At 36.7% G+C, this 21,059-nt stretch overlaps 1 protein-coding gene across 2 annotated transcripts in view; it reads right to left on the reverse strand.

Moving 5' to 3' along the window:
* Positions 1 to 314: 314 nt before the first annotated feature.
* LOC149775897 (putative methyltransferase DDB_G0268948) overlaps positions 315 to 21,059 on the reverse strand; it is a 46,729-nt gene continuing 25,984 nt past the window's right edge. For both annotated transcript variants that reach the window (XM_089942936.1, XM_089942937.1), the window contains 4 exons: positions 18,283 to 18,967; positions 17,386 to 17,483; positions 3,690 to 3,821; positions 315 to 3,040 (listed from right to left, as the gene is read on the reverse strand). In XM_089942936.1, the coding sequence (XP_089799062.1) occupies positions 2,929 to 3,040; positions 3,690 to 3,821; positions 17,386 to 17,483; positions 18,283 to 18,960 (1,020 nt within the window). In that variant the 5' untranslated portion in view covers positions 18,961 to 18,967 and the 3' untranslated portion in view covers positions 315 to 2,928. The remainder of the gene's footprint in view (positions 3,041 to 3,689; positions 3,822 to 17,385; positions 17,484 to 18,282; positions 18,968 to 21,059) is intronic.

Raw genomic sequence — 21,059 nt, forward strand, 5'->3', positions numbered from 1 at the left:
ATCTTCACCTATCAATGATAAAATTTTCTACCAATGGTGGGTTTGTCTATTTTTTTCCATGTCACTTTTGTTCAAACAAGTGACTTTGGAAAAGCAATATGTCCTAATGTTTTACTGGTCCCATCTTTAGTTCGTTATTGTTTTTTTCTTGCAGTGTGTAATGTCTATAATGCAGTCGAAGTTGGGTATGACTGCATTGCTTTCTTCAGTATCATGTACGAGATTATGTATTGCAATGTAAATTAGCTATGCGTTTAATGTGTGAAGTGCTGTCGTACATACATGCAATTTATATTTTTAGAATAAATAACCCGTTCACGTTACTGTTTTATTTGCCTATTTGCCAGAATAGCTAATTATATTTAGCAAACTTTCAAACATAAATGAAGTTTCTTATATTTAGTACCACCTCAGCCAATACACACACACACACACACACACACACACGGTACCTGACATTCGACAGTCAATGACAAAAAACCAGTATCGGTATGCAAACACGAAAAATGGCGGTAACCTTTAGCAATCAATGGCATACAAAAAAAGAGCTTTTTTCTAGATGAAGCAAAGGTACAAATAAGCAATGGGATTCGTGCCGGTGGATTAGACACCGCCGGGCCTAAATTTTCTTCCTATCGGCAACTTGTTGGAATTTTATTTTCTGCCTGACTCTGACAGCATCTTCAACGACATCAATAATATGTACAGTATGCAGATAAGAATTTTGTTATATATGAAACTGATATGCACTTTGTTATAAATTAAACGAATGAAAGTGTAAGATACATCATAGAAGACGTACTTATGAAAAGATAGATAAGAAATATGACAATTTTGTTAGTACAATGCATGCACAAAGAGCATATTAATAATTAAGATATCAGAAAATGAGGGCAAAAAGATTTAAACTACATAAAATACATAAATAAAACAGCATAAAAGCAGGACTTGAAGAACAAAAACTCAGTAAAACCTGATATACACTGAGAAGGTTGCCGCTGATAGCTAAATAAAAGGACAATAATCACATTTACATTGAGGCTCTTTACTCTGTCCAAATCAGCCAGCAGAATTCTTAATTTTTTGGTCAAACTGTTTCTGACTCTAGGGACTTTACGTTTAAAGAAAATTCGCCGTACCTTTTGCTCTGTACCCTTGGTATTGTGGTCCAGAGTTGGTGTTTGAAATTACTCAAATATGACCAAATTATTCAAGTAGTCAGGTGTTTTTTTGTTAAGTATGTTGTATGCTTAAGCTGCCATGTATTTTAATACACTAATACGTAAAGCGGGAAGATGTGATTGTCTTCACAGAAAATTACATGAACTATTATAATTATGAAAATCCAGTCGTACTGTATTATACTGCCAAGTAAAGGCGAAATGAGTGTCAGAATTTGAAAGACAGTTGTTAGATGCATATTACAATATGTTTCTATGGAATAAGGGTTTCGTGTTTTCACTCAACGTCGCCACCCCACCCTCTGTACACAGAGTAAGCTTCAACATAGCTAACAGGCCACAAATATCTCCTAATCTACGGACTTGATGTAATAAAACAAATCTATCTTTTGTTTAATCCACAACATCAAGAATATTATCTAATCTGACACATATGGTGTTTATTTTTACCCTTGTGTCTTGTTTGCACACATATCAGTTTAAAGCATGATCTAAATATAATTACTTACTGACGGTCCCAAGACCCTATTTGTTGTAATTCAGACAAGCTGTTTTTTTTTACCACTACATCTTATGCACACACACTCACACACACACACAATATATATATATATATATATATATATATATATATATATATATATATATATATATATATAGAGAGAGAGAGAGAGAGAGAGAGAGAGAGAGAGATACACGTAAGTACAGAGCTTAGAAACGCCCTTTGGTTGTAGTACGAACTTGTTTCATGTTAAAGAACAATTTAAATCGAATACCAAGATTTGTAAGCATGTAAAACAGTTGTCTTATCCTTACGATTGGCGTCCTGGATTTTTTTTTTGACATTAAGGAGCCCTACTGTACAAATTTCAACGTTATTAGATTGAGCACGAGCCTAGTTTCACAATTTTTCGACATTTCGAATGAAACAAGGTAAATGAAAGCAAAAGAAAAAAAATTGGAAAAATCATGCAGTAGAACCCCTTTAAGAAATACTATCTGTGAAGATTAGCTCTGATACTTACTGAATGAAAAGTGGCACTATTGACCTTTGACGTAACGCTAAGAACGAAAACTCTAGTAGTGTTACTGAAACACATTTGCGTTTTCCGATAGAGTGCATAGCATTTGAAAATTAAAGTAATTGTATATATAAGATTTCTAATTCTTTATTATCAATCAATACTAAATCAGAGAGACAGATAGCGGAACAGCAAGCTAGCCCTCCAAATAGAGACTTACATACGTACGTAATTATGTCAGTACATAGACAATACATGCATACATACATACATACATACATACATTTGATCATGCTCGGCTAAGACAAGCAAGTGTAACGTCCTCCAGGACGCGTAGAATATGAGCAATTTTTAAGTCACACGCTACGATGTCAATATTCGAGTCTCGGATTCGGCTAAAGTGGGTATGTGAGAAAGCTTGCCAGTAGCTTATCGTGGGTCGATGGTTCTTTCCGGGGGTTTTCCCGGGTTTTTCCTCCGCCATTACTATCGTGTGCTCAAAAATGGCGTTAAACCCTACAACAACAACAACAACGATATCAATAAGCTGATTAAACGATGTCCCGGGCCATAGGTTGCACATGCACGGGCTAAGATGAGACTAGACATACATATAACCAGATATAATGCAGTCCTAAAGTGATTTCAAATGAAAACCTTGAAGCTTTATTGTTTTGTTGAAATGTACTAATAATAATGACATCACTGGCGCTCCAAGAAGAGTGTCACAGAGGCTTGGTTCCAATCAGCATAAACACTGGCCATTTGACACGCATAATTTTGTTACTTGGTATACTCACAGGGTCGCTTAAACCCTCTTCATATATTGTCTTCAATCTGCAAAGTTAACAAACATGTTGTTAAATGAAACTTAGGCATTTAAACTTACATTGTCAAGTATACACGATGCAAGCTACAAGTTCTATCTCAGCCATAATGTTGGATAAAAGCAAAAACTTACAAATTCGAGAAACTATATATGTTTCGAACATTTTTATAAACGCGACGACTACATCACTGAATGTGAGTGCGGTAAAACACTTGTAACTGATAATCTACAATGTATGGTATTATTGCGTATACTCGTATTTGACCCGTTTTAATTCTCTTATCTCAACAAAGGACCTCTTACATAAAAGAAAAATTGTGCGTGAAACCATGATGGGAAAGGATACTGCAAATGGCATATCGTCCAAAAGATCATATATTCATTTTCAATAATAATAAGGTCAGGTTACATTACCTTTGAAACATATACAAAAAATCACGGCATCATCATACAATGCTGGAATAATGTCGAGAAAATAACACATCCGGCACATAAAACTGAGGGGTTCAGTATTACAATAACTAGAGTGAAATAAATAGTAGAAAAGAGAACTAGAGACAGAGAGCGCAAGCGCGCGCGCCTCTGTGTGTGTGTGTGTGTGTGTGTGTGTGTGTGTGCATGCGTGCGTGTGTGTGTGTGACTTAAAATTACACGTACTTCAGCTTTAATTGATTGAGAACGTCAGTACCCGGGTTGTCCTTCAGATACTTTTGCCAGCCTGACCACGTTGACAGATAGCCAATGTACTCATCTAGCGTCATTTCCTTGTAAATCAAATGACTATCGACTCTGAAAAATAACACGTTATGAAGACGGTGCAAGTACCAAATGAATTTCTACTGGGAAAAAAAAGAACAAAACACATATCATTTTAATAGTATTTAAAACAATTGTATGTATGTATGTATGTATGTATGTATGTATGTGAAAGCGATAAGCAGGAGAGGGATTCCGTGTGTGTGTGTGTGTGTGTGTGTGTACGCGCGCACGAAAGTGATAAGCAGGAGAGGGATTCTTTTATTCAGAGGGAAATAAGAGTCAGGAATAATGCTGATGCCATAGAAGAGTCCGAGATTATTTCGCACTGACCGCCACGGGTTATTCACCACCACCGTTTAGCAAAGAGCTATGATCAATTTGTCTCTACTCAGCAACATTGTGACTCGGATTATGTTCCCAGGAGATAGATAATAAGAGGAGAATATATAATGATCCTGTCTATGAATCAGATACCTATCCTCTCTCTCTCTCTCTCTCTGTGTGTGTGTGTATGTGTGTGTGTGTGTGTGATTTAGACTTTTAACGTAGCTTTAACAATTTTTCAGTAATATCGTTACGATAGCTGTAGTGTGGCAGTTTAAAGTGATGTCTAGCCTGGGGCATCATGCCGCAGACATGTAGCACGATGTCCCACCCAGTCACATTATCCTGACACCAGGCCGACCAGTCCTAACACTAACCTCTTAATGATGAGTGCCTAGCGAGACAGCTGTTAGTACTATTTGTATAAGTCTTTGGTATGACTCGGCAGGGGTTCGAACCCACGACATTCCGCTTCCGGGGCCACTAGGCCAACGGCGCGGTCTAATGTTCGTTCCTGTTTATGAGTGAGATACTGGTACTGTCTAATAATGAGATACTGTATGTGAATATGATACAGATCCTGTCTAAGAATCGGATACTGATCCTGTATATAAACCAGATACTGGTCATATCTATGAAAGAGATTCTGATCCTGTCTAATAATGACATATTGATCCTGTCTATCAATCTGAGTCACAAGAAAATAAACCTATACAGAATAAGGTATATAATTAACACATTCCGACTCTGATGACTTATTATGTTTTAAAGTAAAGTTGATTTGGTTTAAATATATGTTGCTGGGACTTTAACTCTAGGACCAACAAAATGCATGATAACAAGTTGGCAGGTATGCTAGAATAATACATGCCTGGTAAGTTTTTGCATCTAGCTTCTCGGAACAACGGTCAAATGAAAGCATAAGGTCATGTACATTTAGTACTCATGGGCGCCTGCATGATTGTTTGCAGTGGGAGGGGGTCAGTCAGTCACGTTTGGGAAAGTTAGTATAGTAAGCAGTCTGAACCTAAATCTAGCATTAACTAAGCGTTTTGAACAGAATCTTGTGACATATTTTCAGCTTCATTTGCATGATTAAACGTGTCGGAATTTATATATACTGACGAATGTTCGAGGATTCGGGTTTAAGCGAATTTGCTTTTGTAAAGAACGGAGGCATAATACTAGTCGATTATATATCATGTAATTAGTCACTATTTGCAGTTATAGTCAATAGTTTAAGATTTATCATTTACAGACTTATATTAGTAAACGATTTGACGCTTTTTCAAAAGTGTGTCAGTATGTCTAATCATCCCGTGATGATAACAAACAAATAGATTTATATTATGGCTATGCACTATGCGACAAAAATAGTTACATTGTTATCAATTAAATGCCCATATTTCGCCTGAAGCTATTTTTATAAATAAAAAGTTAAAAATGGTAAAAGCAAGGAGCCATGATAATCTATTTAATAAGCTTATGGTATATGGCAAGGTAGTGCTAATAAACGTGTGATATATGGTAAGGTAGTGCTAATAAACTTGTGGTATATGGCAAGGTAGTGCTAATAAACTTGTGGTATATGGCAAGGTAGTGCTAATACACTTGTGGTATATGGCAAGGTAGTGCTAATAAACATGTGGTATATGGCAAGGTAGTGCTATTAAACGTGTGGCATATGGCAAGGTAGTGCTAATAAACTTGTGGTATATGGCAAGGTAGTGCTAATACACTTGTGGTATATGACAAGGTAGTGCTAATAAACATGTGGTATATGGCAAGGTAGTGCTATTAAACTTGTGGTATATGGCAAAGGTAGTGCTAATAAATTTGTGGTATATGGCAAGGGAGTGCTAATACACTTGTGGTATATGGCAAGGTAGTGCTAATAAACATGTGGTATATGGCAAGGTAGTGCTCAAACTATATCAACTCTATACTTTTAATGTCATTTTCTGTAAGGGTCGCTTCCCAAATATGTAGTTAGTGTGTACTGTTTTACCTATTTACAAGAAAAGTTCTGTAAATAACGTAGAAAATTACACGGGTACCGCCCTTCTGATCGTCATGGGTGAATTGTTTAATAGAATTCTAAAAAGCAGATTTGTTAATCATGCAGAGAATTATGGGGTGTTCATCAAGGCGCAGTCTTGTTTTAGGACAAATGTGTCCACAACTGGTAATATTTTGTTTTTACATTTCATAGATTGATAACTCATTACAATTATTTAGGTAACATATCTGTTTTGTGCTTTTGTCGAATTTACTAAAGCGTTTTATCACATTGTTTCCCATATTCTACTGTACTAATTACTTAAGCTAGGAATAAAGGTAAAATGCATAATATTGTTATTCTGTGTTTGAAAATGTCACAAGCAGTGTAGTCGATTATGTATCATATAATTACATGATTACCTTGTCCGAAAAATATGTATTTGTAACAGGTATGCATCAACGATATGCTAACATAGGTATGGAACAATTCAGGAAAATTTTCTAATAGGATGCTCTAGTAATATTTTCTGAGTTAAAACAGTGCCTACAATTGGGCCTAAGTGCATATTAGGTCCAAGTACATATTAAGCCTAAGTGCATATTAGGTCTAAGTACATATTAGGCCTAAGTGCATATCAGGTCCAAGTAAATATTAGGCCAAAGTGCATATTAGGCCCAAGTACATATTAGGCCTAAGTGCATATCAGGCCTAAGTGCATATTAGGCCCTAGGACATATTAGGCCTAAGTGCATATTCGGCCTAAGTGCATATTAGGCCCAAGTACATATTAGACCTAAGTGCATATTTGGCCCAAGTGCATATTAGGCCCAAGTACATATTGTGATAAGTGACTCCTAACAGTTAATACAAACAAGTATCCCTCAAAGTGTAGGCGCTATACTGGCCACAATGAATGTACAGGAATTAAAGACATCATCATTTCATCCTTTTAAAAACTGAGTGTTGAAACTGCGTCTGAATTTCTTTAGCAATAACAGATTTCCAAATTAGCTGCTGTGGTGGACATAACGGGTGTCAGATTGGCACCATTTTCGTTGAGGACCAAGCAGACATCATTGAAAGTGTTCGGACGAAACCCCCATGTCAATATGACCATCTATGCATTGGAAGTAGTCATAACGGCGATAATGCCATATTAGATATAAGAATGGTACAGGCCAAGAAATGTTTGGTGAAAACATGACATGTTGATAAAACATCATTTTGGAAGGAGTACAGATAACAGTATTTTCATGATGGTCACCACGTTGTTTATATTGTCTATACTGATTGTCAGGTAGCATCATTTTCACACAATAATAACTTGTTCTGTTGAATACCCATGCCAAAGTGACCTTTCATTTAACAAGAATTTTGGTAACAAGATTTCCAATATTGCCCTCGTGGTGGCCGTATTGGATGACTGATGGTGAGCATTTATATTTAAGATTAAAAAAAAGACATCATATCTTGTAGTGAAAACCTTATGCTTATTTGCATTTCTGCTTTGGAGTAGTATCGATGACAAGATTCTCAAGATGTCTGCCACGTTGGCCGTATTGGATATCAGACTGGCACCATTTCCATTTAGGAAGAACTATATATCATAAGAAGTCTTTTGGTGAAAGCAAAGTTGTCGAAATGACCAGATATCTAGGAGAATTGGTATGACAAGGTCAGATGGACACCATTTTTATTTAGGACCAACCATATATCATAAAACGTCTTTCAGTGAACCCCCAAGTTGATATGACCATATAAAGGAAAAGTAGTGATAACGAAACTTCCAAGATATACTATATGAAGGCCATATTGGATGTCTCAATGGGAACATTTACATTTAGGATCAACTATCCATCATATAATGCCTTTTAATAAAAACCCAATGTTGATACGACCTTAAGTTCAAGGGAAAAAAATGACAAAAACATTTTCTAAATGACCTCTGTCGCGGCTATATTGGTTCTGCGAGAAGTACCATTTGTATTTAGGGCCGAATATACATGATTAGAAGTCTTCTGGTGAAAAGCAAGTGTCAACATAACTTTTTGTTCAGAAGAAAATAAGATAACAATAAGTTCAAAGTGGCTACTGTAGCAGCCATATTGAAAATAAGACTGGCACCATTGTCATTTAGGAACAACTAGATGCCATCAAAACTATTTCAGTAAAACCTCTCGTGTATATATGACTATCCATTCAGGAGGTATATGGATAATAACTTTCTCAAAATGTCCGCTGTGGTGACGATAATGTGCATTAAATCGGTACTGTCTTTTCAGTTAGAACAAACTATACATCATAAGAGATTTTCTGGTTTAATCCCCATGTCAATATTACTTTCCGTTCGGGAGGAGTAACTTTGACAATATTTTCCTGATTGCTGCTGTAGCGGCCATATCGGATGTCCGATCATCGTCATTTTCACTTAGAATCTACAAGGCATCATAACAAGTCTTAAAGTCATAACCCAATGTTGATATTACAATTTATTCAGGAGGTGAATCTATAAGTAGATCTTCAAGATGGCCGCTAAGGCGGATATACTGTATGTCCGACTGGTACCATTATTACTTTTTTTGCTGTTGAGTTTAATTATAGTAGCGTGCGCACAATTGTGCATGTACCACTCTTTTCTGACTGCTAGTTGTTCCTGGGGAAGGGGATGGTGCCACCTCCCCCAGGCTTTTATGGATTCAAGGAACCCTGATAGTTTGGCCTCAATCTGTGGGTCCATAAAGGTCCCTACAGTTGAATGGTTGGCTGTCATTAGTGGGAAGGAGAGCTCGGGAACGGTCCTGCTAGCTTTACATCGCTGGTTTCTTGTGCATTTGCCTGGTGTTTCTTGAAAAAAAAATTTTTTTTTTCTTTTTTTTTCCAAAATGTTCTAAAAGGGGGGGGGGTTGTTCTATGCTGTTTATAGAGGTTCTTAGTAGAAATCATGTATGAAGAGAGATTTTCAAGGTTATTATGGTATTACTACTCGAGGTGTTTAGGGTGTGTTTCCTACGTTATGTTATTTATAAGTTTTTAGATATTACCTCTTTAAGTTATTTATTAATTAATGTTTTTAGAGATTGAATGTTATTTATACTTTATTTAGCAAGAGACCGGAGTCCTAGCCGATTACACGGTTCGTTAAGTACATCTAGGACCGGAATCCTAGCTGATTACTCGGTTCGTTAAGGACATCTAGGACATCCGATTTTGCGGTTTCCTTAGTTTTTTATTGGTGCTTCGTAAGTGAATTATTTATTAATACTTTTATAAAATTGAAAGATATGTTATGGGTTTTTATGTGGTGGCTTCTAAATTTATTTAGCTAGTTACTGGGTCTTTTGGTTTTGTGGGGATAGTAATTATATTTTGTTCCTAAGTCCTGCTGAGTCTATGAATTGATTTATATTTTTATATGCTGATTGTTTATTTTTATTAGAGTCCATGTGTGTGGTGATCCAATCTCATTTTGGTTTTTGATAAATATTTTCCGAGCGGGTTGATATTTTGGGCATATATTGAATACGTGGTGTAGATCTTCGGTGGTGTGGCAGTTAAAGCAGTTAATGGTTGCTGGTTTGGGTCCTATAAACCTTCCAAAACTGCTTGCTAGTTTAGTTTTTCCAGTTATTATCCTGTTTATGGTTTTCTGTTCTAAATAGGTACCCTTAGGTAGCTGTGTGTTCTTATCTACATTTTTGGGGGTTTCATGGTGCTTTTTACCTTTTGTGGAGGAGTTCCAAAAATCTTGCCATGTTTGGTCTATATATGTTTGTGCAAAGCTTATTGCTTCTGTAGAGCTATAGTTAAGCTTGATAGAGTTTTGATCTCCTAGTTTGGTTTTTGCAACTTTGTCTGCTGTTTCGTTGCCAGAGATTCCAATGTGCGACGGTATCCACATGAGCTCGACTAATTGATGTGCTGTGGTGATATCGTCGATTAATTGGCATGCTCTGTCGAGGAATTGTTCCCTAGAATGTGTGTTGCGATTTTGGATCGATTTGATAACGCTTAGGGAATCGCTTATAATGACTGCTTTAGGTATTTGGTTGTCTTTGATCCATTGTAGTGATTCAAGTATAGCCCAGAATTCAGTGGTGTAAATGGAGCAATAGTCAGGTAATCTGGATCCCGTTTGTATATTGAATTAAGGGATGACTATTGCTGCTGCTGTTCTTGGTGGGTTGTTTGTTTTTGATCCATCGGTATATATTTTAACATAGTCCGGGTATTTTTGGTTGATTTCGTTTACCAGTACAGGTTTTAGTAAGTTTTCTTGTCCTTCTTTATTGCCTAATTTAGTAGCTTCAGTGTTAATCCTTGGTGGTTTTTGTAACCATGGTGATTTATTCTGATCTGTATTGTTTGTTACCTGTTTTTTTTAGTAGAGGTATCCTTTCTCTTAGTTCAAGGATTACTTTGCCACTTGGTGTGATGGGTATGATTTTGGGTTTGAAGACAACTTTACACTTATTTATAGCTATTTTGGTGGGATGGTTGTCTGGGTGGGTATCTAATCGAATGGAGTATCGGAGGAGCAGTTCTTGCCTACGTAATTTTAAGGGTAGTTCTCCTGTTAGTGTTTGTAGTTCTTCTAATGATGTTGAGGGGAGTGTTCCTGTGCATAATAGTAAGGCTTTTCTCTGGATAGTGTCAAGTTTTTGTAGTACAGGTTGCTTGGCCGAGTTATATGCTTGGCAACCGTAATCCAGTTTTGATCTAATTAGGCTTTTATATATCGTGAGGAGGGTTTCCTGGTTGGATCCCCAGTCAGTCCCTGTGATGTTCCTGAGTACATTGAGATCTTTGTTACAATTCTGGGTGAATTGTTCAATGTGCTCTTTCCATGTGAGGTGGTTGTCAAAGAACATTCCTAGGAATTTTACTACTGTTACGTATTTGATTAATTGATTTTGTATATAGAAGTTTGGATAGACTAGGTTGTTATTTCGTTTGGGGGTGAATATGATTGCCACAGTTTTTCATGAGATATTTTGAAACCCCATTTGTCCGCCCATCTCCCTATGTTGTCTAGGCTCTGCTGGATTTCTTTAACTACTGTGTTATTGGCAGGATTTCCATTCCTCCATATGCCACTATCATCTGCAAATTGTGACAAGTTTATTTTTGCGGAGGCTGCATTGAGGTCAAGGTCGTTTACCATTTGGTTAAATAGTAAGGGACTTATTACACTGCCTTGCGGTGTTCCAGTTTCAAGTGAAAATTCTTCCGAATGGGTGTTGCCTATTCTTGTGGTAATTTTCCGGCCTGTGAGGAAATCGCCAATCCAATTGAACAAGCGTCCAGTTATTCCAAATTAGTTTAATTTGGCCATTAGTCCATTGGTCCATACTAGGTCGAACGCTTTTTTTTTCTAGGTCTAAAAAAACTGGTATGAGGTTGCGATCGGTTTTGCTATGTGCGTTAAAAGCGAGTTTGATGTCTGTTTCCAATCTGAGAAGTTGGTCAGTGGTGGACCGTTTGTTCCGAAAGCCACATTGATTTATGGAGAGTAGGTTATTGGTTTCTAGGTGGTGTTTTTAACCTATTTGCGATTATTGTCTCCATTATTTTGCAAATATTGTTTGTAAGGGAGATGGGTCGGTACGAATTTATGTTGTTGGGATCTTTACCTAGCTTGGGGATTGGTATTACTATGGCGTGTTTCCATTTGGTGGGTAGTTGGCCTTTATCCCATATCCTATTAAAGAGTTTGATTATGGCTATTGTTATATTGATAGGTAGTTTTTTGTGGATAATGTAACCTAACTGATCCTTACCAGGGGATGTTTCGTTTTTGGATCGTAGGACTATCTTCCATTCATGTACTGTGATGTCGCTATTTAGGTGAGATTCTTTTGTTCCTTGGTCTTGAAACATTTGAGGTTGGGTTCCCTCCATTAGTTTTTTGTGTTCTTGAAAGTTTCTGGTGTGATTATTGTTGCTACTCATGTTCGAAAAATGCTTCGCTAGGAGGTCTGCCTTATCTTTATTTGTTATGGCATTTTTAATTTTTGGGGCTGAGGTAGTTGCTTTCCCTTTTATGGCTTTTATCTTGTCCCATATTTGTTTTGAGTTTGATTTTAGACTCAGTTTAGAGCAAAAGGTTTGCCATAGATTAATTTTAGCAGTTTTTATAGTTTGTTTTAGTGCTTTTTCTTTATCTTTATATTGCTGGAAGTAGATAGAATTTTTGGTGCGTTTATATTTATTTAAGGCCCTTTTTTTGTCTTTATGTGCTATAGTGCACTGTTCAGTCCACCATGGTACAGGGTTTTTATTTTGGATATTAGTTGTCTTTGGTATGCATCGGTTAGCTGCTTCTATAATTGTGTCTGTTATGTTATCATAATACATGTCAATACTTGGGCTTTCTAAGTTATCTGGATTTACTCTAGCTAGTAATAATTGGAATTGATCCAAGTCTGCCTGTTGGTGCCTCCATTTAGGTGGGGTTTCGTTTGGAATGTGTTGAGTTTTTGTTTGAATATTGATTGTGATGGGAAAATGGTCACTTCCTAACGTATCTTCCTGATCCACCCACCAATTTGTGATTTGAGCCAATTTTGGGGTAGTGATGGTTAGGTCTATGGCTGAGAGAGCGCTATCCTCAGGGTTTAATCTAGTGTTCGACCCGTCATTTAAGATGACCAGATTGTTCTCAGTTATCCATTTTTCAACCATTTTCCCTCTTTGATCTTTCTTTTTACCTCCCCATAATTCACTGTGTGCGTTGAAGTCGCCACAAATCATTAGATTGTTGTTGTTGTTATTAGTGATTGCCTTTAGTGAGATTAGGTTGGTAGGGCAGAAGGTACCCCCTGGGTCGTATGCATTTATTATCTGCCTGTTTGTGGTTCCTATATTTATCATTACTGACATTATTTCGATGCTATTATTGATGTTTAGGTTAGGATATTCTATTACTTCATAGTAGATTAGTGTATCTATTAAAAAAATTGCTAGTCCACCCCCTTTCTGCCCCATGGGTCTGTTTTTAAAGATTCCCTGGGTATAGCCTTGTAGTTTGGGCTGGCGTTTGTGTTCTTGTGTTATGAGGGTTTCCTGTAGGCAGATTACGTCTGGTTTTACGGCCGTATTATTCAGTTTGTTCTGCAGTTCTGATAGGTTTTTAAAGATTCCTCTGCAGTTCCATTGCCAGATGGTGATTTTATTATTTTTTGTACTATTCATTTTGACGTTGTCTTTATCTGTTAGTCTTGTGGTCCAATCAGCTAGTATGTGAAAATGGTTTTGAGGGTTCTCATTATGCTACTGAGATCTTGCATTAGGGTTGCTGTTGTTAGGTTCATTACTTCCTGTATTAATTCTGTGTTGGGGTGTGGGTTAGGTTTGGGGATGTTTGGGGTGAGTTTTGTTTGTATCTGGAGTGTTATCAGGGTGGTCATGGTTTGTTACAATGTGGGTTGTAGTTTTTGGTTCTTTTGTTTCCTGATTCGAGGGTATGTTTTGTGGTGCAGTGTTTTCCCCTCTGATTCTGCGTGGAGAGTTTTGGTGCTCATTGATTGTTTCAGAGGTAGATTTTGGTGTGTTGGGGTTGTTTTTACAAATAATGTTTATGGCAGAATGGTAGGTGAGGTGTTTTTCGTTCAGTAAGTCCACTATTTGTTTCTCTTTTATTGCAAATCTGCATTCTGCCGATCTAGGATAATGGTTTTCTTTACAGTTAGCACATTTTTGTTTAATTGTGTGGCATTCTCCTTTGTGTTGACCTCCGCAGTACTTACATCTTGGTTTGAATCTACATCTGAGGGCATAGTGTCCCCAGTGCAGGCATTTGGTGCAAAATCTTGGCCTATTTATGTAGTTTTCCAGCTTATGGCACACTCCTGACTGTCCTAGTTTTATTATTGAGGGTATTGGCTCGGTAGCCTCTATAACTGCTTTGTTTGTTCCCTGTCCCTTGTGATTTTTAAGACGATATACTTTGGTGGTCTGTGTTCCATTTGCTGTGAGTTTATGAAGTAGTAGTTCATTGCTTATGTCCTTGTTGTATCCGTTTAGTGCTATTACTTTTTTAAAGATAGTGGTTTTAGTGGGTTCAGCCAGATTAGTTGTGGTTTCACTGTGTTTGGAGTTCGAAGTGACTCGTGTTTTCCTCTGAGTGCTATGGTGTCTCTCTACTTTGATTTTTATTGGGTCTATAGTTTCAATTTGGATGAATTTTTCCGGCTGTTGAATTGTGCTGCATTGGACAATCAGGTAGTTTCGACTTGGTCTTATCAGTTTGAATTGTCCAGTGTGAATTTTGGCCAGTGCTGTCATGATACTATTGGTACTTAGACTAGTAATTATGTTGCACCTGCTGCTTATGTATATGGTGTGTTCGATGGAATGATAATTGTAATTTTTGTTTTGGGGGTTATGTTTTTGTTTTATTTCCTGTTTTGACTTAACCTTACTTGTGGGGTTTTCTTTGGTTGTTTTGAGGTTTTAGCGGGCCCTTGCCATTACTTAGGTATGTGTTTTGGGTTGTTTGGGGTCTTTAGGTTGCCATATTATTGATGCTGCTGGGTAGTTTTGTAGTGTCTAATTCATTGGATTTGTTCCCATAGGTTGGTGGTTCCCTTGCTGTTATTATCCCAGATGGTCCAGGAGTTTGGCTTGAGTGTAAAGTTTCTTTCCTAATGTTTTGATTTATTGTTGTTTGCTTGATTTCCTGTTGTTGGTTTGTTTGCATGTTTCTAGAATTGGTTATTTCATGTTTGGTGAATTTTGGGGTGCTGGTTATGGTTATGTGGTCTAATTGTGGGGAGTTTAAGGTATGTAGGTTACTGTCAAATTCATTTGTTAAGTTTGGAATAGTGGTGTCTATATCTTCATTTGTGTTTGGTTTTTCCGCTTCCTTGAAGAGGATTGGCGATAGTATTGGCATTGTATTTATATTGTTCCCTGGAGTGTAGTTTTGTATTTCTAGTAGTTTCTGTTGGTGGGGTAGGGGTGTGTTAGTTATGTCTGCTGGTTTGTGGTTTGTTTGGTCTGTGTTTGTGACCAGAATTTGGGGTCCCAGTGTGAAGTTGGTTGTATTCGAGTTTGCTGTGGTTGGTACGACTTGCGTTAATCTTACTTGTTTTACATGCTTTATTGGTGCTGTTTGGAGTTGTGATACATGCAATATTTTTACTGATTTATTGATAGGGTTGTTTGGTGGTTTGTGTGTTTGGGTGTTTGGACTGAATAGAGCCATTTGTTTGGACCTAGTTTGCATTCTTCTACTTAAATTGCGTATAGCATTGAATGATGACTTATCTTTTGTTTTTGTCCTAACCCAGTCTGCTCCTCCGCTAGAAGTCTCTCCTTTGTTCCTTTGTTTTCTGTTACGTGTTCGTATCGTTCCTTTGTTTGAGAGTTCCTTTGTTCTGTGCAATGCCTTTATTCACGGCTTGGCGGTTTTCTAATCGTTTCCTCTTCTTGGTATTATTTCTTTGCTCTTGTTTTCATGTTCCTTTATTCTATTTTAATTGGTGATGGTGGTGGCCGCACTCAGTAGAACTTTTAAAATTATACACCAAGCCGGTTTTACACAGTAAACAAATCAAGCAAATTGAGAGATAGTTTTCAAACTTGACTATATGGGAATGTCCATTATTACTTAAGACCATCTAGACATATGGTATGAATGTGCGTGCAACGTTTAATAGCAATCCGCAACGGTGTTGTTGTTGTTGTTGTTGTTGTTGTGGGCTAATGCCATTATTCAGCACATGATAGGCCATACATGTCGGTCATTATATATGGTGGAGTAAGAATCAGGGAAAACACCGTGGAGAACCAATGACCCACGGGAAGCTATTGCCAAGCTTTCTCACGTACTCACGAAACTCAAACCCACGCGGACAAAAGTGAAATGTCAGTGATCTGTAAAGGCAATCGCTTTAGATTACTCAGCCACCCGAGGTCCCAATCCTCAAACTAGTGCTTGAGAAGTAGCAATTATAAACTCTAACGACGGACGGACGATGGACAACAGACTATCACAGTAGAGCTAACAAAACAAAAAATATGGTTTCCAAAAATGATGAAACAATAGCACTTGACGATTTATTCTTCTGTATACTGAGTTAGAGTTAGAGGTCGCTAATACAATGCGTTTCTGGAATTGTCGTTACAGCTCAAAGTTCTTACATTTCGACTACAAAATTTAGGTGCGCAAGCAACAGAGGCATTATTTCAAACGTTTATACACTTTTGGAAATGTTCCCCCCTTCCAAAGGTAAAAATGTTAAATTTCGGTCACATTCATTTAGCCAAAAAATCTTAATTATTGATCAGATGCACATTCATTTATTGACGGAAATGCTGTGGAATGGCTGCACTTTAAGTTTACATCTAGTTAATCTCTACAGACTCTCTCTTATATATATATATATATATATATATATATATATATATATATATCAACAAATTTTGACGGTAAAGAGCATTTATATATGGAAACTCGGAAATACGGGTGACTTCTAATACTTTACATACTGAGCCAGGAAGATTGTAAGAGTCCATAATCTACCGCACTAGATCAAGGGACTTGTATTTTGTGTAATGTGCTGGAAAGTGAGTATCATTTTGTTTTAAAATGCCAGTCTTATGTGCCACTTAGAATGAAGTATGTGAACTTTGGGTAAGCCTGAGTATATTGCAATTTCTCAATTCATTAACTCGATAAACTCAGACGTGGTTACATATATGTGTGTGTGTGTGTGTATGTGTACATGTGTGTGTTGATATATCTTTTGTATTGACTGAATACTTTTGTACATGCGGTTGATTTCTTTAACTTTATATATCAAACATGCCACCATTATTTTCTGTTACAAAGTTTGGAGAATATATATATATATATATATATATATATATATATATATATATATATATATATATATATATATATATATTCTTGCTGTTGGTCAATCGGCTATATGCAGATTATCACATCTGACTACATAGATGCATAGACAGGACCTATAAGATAAATGGGGTGTCTGCTTAAACTCAGGAGAGGAAAAAGTGCAAGAAAAAAAAAACCCACCTCGAATTGCAACAAATCAAGCCAGTACGGATCAAAAATGGCAGGTTGAATATTAAAAATTAGTGGATACGAGAATGATGCCGTCTGTTCTGAAGCCTTTTCACTGATCTCATAAAAGTGATATAAATCCATGAATACTAGAGAACACACACATACATGCAGACGCACACAACCATTTGTTTTCATAAGGTATATTATAGGGGACCAACAACTTAATTCCATACCTTTTCCATCCTGGAAACGGAAGCCTGAATCTGACATAATGATCATCTACGTGATGTCGCTTGGGGTCCCAGTGCCCATTTAGCGTACCCGCATAAAACTTTAAAGAAATTATATAACACGAGAATAGTATTAAAGGAAAATAACATACCACAAAATTAACATTTAAGTATATTACCTCCAAGTTATTAATATATTCACTTCGTTCATATCTAACAAATAAAAACGAGAAGAAAAAAAACGAGAAAAAAACAAACACCAAACGAGTATTATGTTCCTGATTTTGATTTACCGTGCATAGATAACGAGATACATTTATGAACCCAGAAACCCAATGATAAAAGTATCAAAATTCCAGTTTAACGTTGTCTACCGTTGCAAAGGAGTATTAACTAACCTTTACAATTAGCTTAGATTTGCATGATTTGGAGCCTAGATGTTTCAACTCCTAAACGGAATAATTTCGTACTTTATTAAAACTGATAGACAAGATTATTTTGCTAAGGCTGTATCTATAACCTTGATAAAACAATATCCAGGTTGTTGTCTTGTCACACGATCAGTTCAAAGAAGATACCGGATTATAAAGTTTGGAAAAGTGTAAAAGTTCAGTCATAAAAAAAAAAAAAAACATTTTCTTTAAATTGAGTAATTGATCATAATATATTTGATTCCCTATTTTAAAAAAAATGCATTTATGGCAAACATGTGATTCGCCGATGTCTAAGTTTGATCTGAAATCATACTGCTATATCAAAATGTAGGAAAAGCAAACGTTATAAACTGTAGACGTGATCAAATGGGCCAAACAGTTGTACATTATGCATTCTAATGACTAAGAAATTATTGCTTCATCTATGGTTAGATTTCTGAAATACTAACCAGTCAGCAATTCTTACCTGACTTTGCAATGCGTCTGCTTCCGGTATATCAAGGATATTGTTACCATATCCATAGGCAACGAAGACGCCACCTGGTTTCAAAGTCCTCTCGACTTCAGGGTAAAACTTATCGAGATCCATCCAATGCAGAGCCTGGGCCACAGTGATCAAATCTACCGTATCATCTTTCAGAAAGCTCAAATCTTCTGATGGCCCAGCTTGAAAAGATACGTTACTCATATTTTGTGGTGCATGTTTGATCTGTTCCTGGCTTATGTCTACTCCGATCACCTTCTTAAAATATTTTCCAAGCGGTAAGGTGCTCTGCCCTGAACCACACCCAACATCCACGGCAAGTTCAAGCTCTGCCTCTCCTAATCCCGACGATTGGAAACAATATTTTAATATTGTCTCATACACAGATTCAGGATATGTTGGTCTGTATAAAGCATATGCCTTGGAGTGGTTACTTTCTTCAAAATACCTGCATGCCATATTGTTATTAGATCTGTGATAGCTCCTTTGCAGATAAAATGCAGTATTAGCTGATGCCGATCTTTGGAGGAAATTCCTGTCAAAGTTCCTTCTCAATCTATATGTAAAAGCATTTTCAGAAAGTGCTGCTTTCGTCAAAATGGAGGTCGAGACAAACGTTCGCTTTGCATGTGAAAAAACTACAGTCAAGACAAATTCCATATACTTCCTGAAAATAAAAATTTCATTTGCTATATTGGCAAAAGCTAACTATATCGAATTTGACCATCGGTAAATTTACGAATGGCATTCAATCCTGATGAAAATTACGAACAAAAGAAACATTACAATCGAGAGAATGTGCCTCATGCATCAGTAAATCCCATTCAGATTTTACATAACTAGAACCATTGAAATAATTAAATACATTTACAGTTATGTATTGGCATTTAAAGTTTGCTTTTAATTCCAATTAAGAAGCATGGATACACAATATAATATAGAATAATATAATTCTATTGTTCTACCAATAAATTGACCATGTCGGTAAATTTTAATTTCACCTTCCACGCTTAAAGTTGCAAGCAAAGACATGCAATGTACATTTTGTTACTAAGAATACGCAAAAGGCCATTTTCAAATACAAATCGGAAAGACAAAAATTTTGCGTATTCGTTAGATTTGCCAGCTGTGCTAATTTGTAACATCCAAATCATTAAGCGATATTGCAATTCAAGAGCTCTTCAGACTCAAACTTATGTTTATCAATACTGTCTTCCTGGTGTCCGCCAAAAACTTCTGGATTTTTCTACGAACGTGCACTTTTGCGTCGCATTTGACAACAAAACAACCTTTTCCACAAGTCATTTTGAAAATTTTAAAAATTTCTTTACACTTAATAGAATTTTCAAAGCGCTTCTGACCGGTAAATTCGAAAATGTGAGATCCTCTTAGATAACAATCACCTGCATGTTTCGATATATAAATATATGTATACAGGTGAAAGATCGCACATAAAGTAAAATGATTTGTGAGAAAATGAATTAGTCTTACACTCCTTTTGCTCGAGAAGTGGACTCTAGGCGCAGTAAGGTTTAAGAGTTAATTGCTAGGGATTTTCCTTTAAATATTTGCAACCTCCCATTGATAATAGATATTGAAACCATTCTTACACAATTATATACGGGCCACAGGTGACCGAGTGGTCTAAAGCACACACCTTTACCGATCGCTGCTATCTCACCTCTGTGTAGGTACCAGTTTCGGGGTAGTCTAATGTGAGTACACTCGTATGGAGACTGAATAGTCTTACGTTTTCTTTCACTATGCGAAATTTTAAGAAAATTCGTATCAGTTGGTATGCTTTTCTGCTTTCTAAAACTTGATGTTCATTTTGATTCCATAGTTTTACATTCGAACGCTATGCTAACTATGAAAAGGTGGAGTGGAATCTTCAGCGAAAGAACATATGCTGCAAAATAAAATAAGGAATCGGGGGACATAACGTATAGATTATGACGCGGATTGCTGGCAACCAAAGTCAATAAAGGTATCATTATTATACTGACTGACATACTATATCTGTAAGTAATATTACTAAATATTTGTTTCTTTTTGTAGGTTTTAACGACCTTTTTAACACATTATTGGCTATAACATGCTGTGGTAATGTGAGCTATGCGTATTTCCCAAAAAGCAAACAGAACAAGCTGACCTGGGCAGGTATCAAACCCGCGACCTTTGATTTGCGAGTCCGTCGCTCTACCAATTAGGTTAACGCGGTTCCGTTAGAGACAAGCCGCGGAGAACAACTCATCTAAGCGATAACGCGGAACAACTGAAAATAAATCTTTCAAGTTTAAATCGAGATATGAATGAAATCAAAGGAAGCTTATTAACGTTTTGCTGCGGTAATAAAACTGAACATGCTGGTCAGTCAGGGGCCATACCTCACGTAAATGATTTAGTGATTCGCTGAAAACCAAAGTTGGACAAGGCCGCACAGATTGGAAGCTATATGCTAATATGGTTCAAGACCAACACTTGTTTGTGAATTTACCTTGTAGAAACCAAAGTCAGAAGGACGAACAATCTGGCATCAAAAATGACCAAACCCATATAGATACATGCAAGTGTATTAAACAAAATTCATACCAAATTGCATTAGAATATGTTAAATGGTTATGGCGCTATCACGCAAGCAACATCACGTATGAAGGCAAATTATGTCAACAGGTATTTGAACATACTAAATGCCAAGAGTCATAATTCCAAGGGTCATAATTCTATTCAAAACAAAATTAAGGCAAACTCATAAAATG

This window comes from Sinohyriopsis cumingii, chromosome 19 (genome assembly GCF_028554795.1).
Source record: "Sinohyriopsis cumingii isolate HCF-2022 chromosome 19, ASM2855479v2, whole genome shotgun sequence".
Classification (NCBI taxonomy): domain Eukaryota; kingdom Metazoa; phylum Mollusca; class Bivalvia; order Unionida; family Unionidae; genus Sinohyriopsis; species Sinohyriopsis cumingii.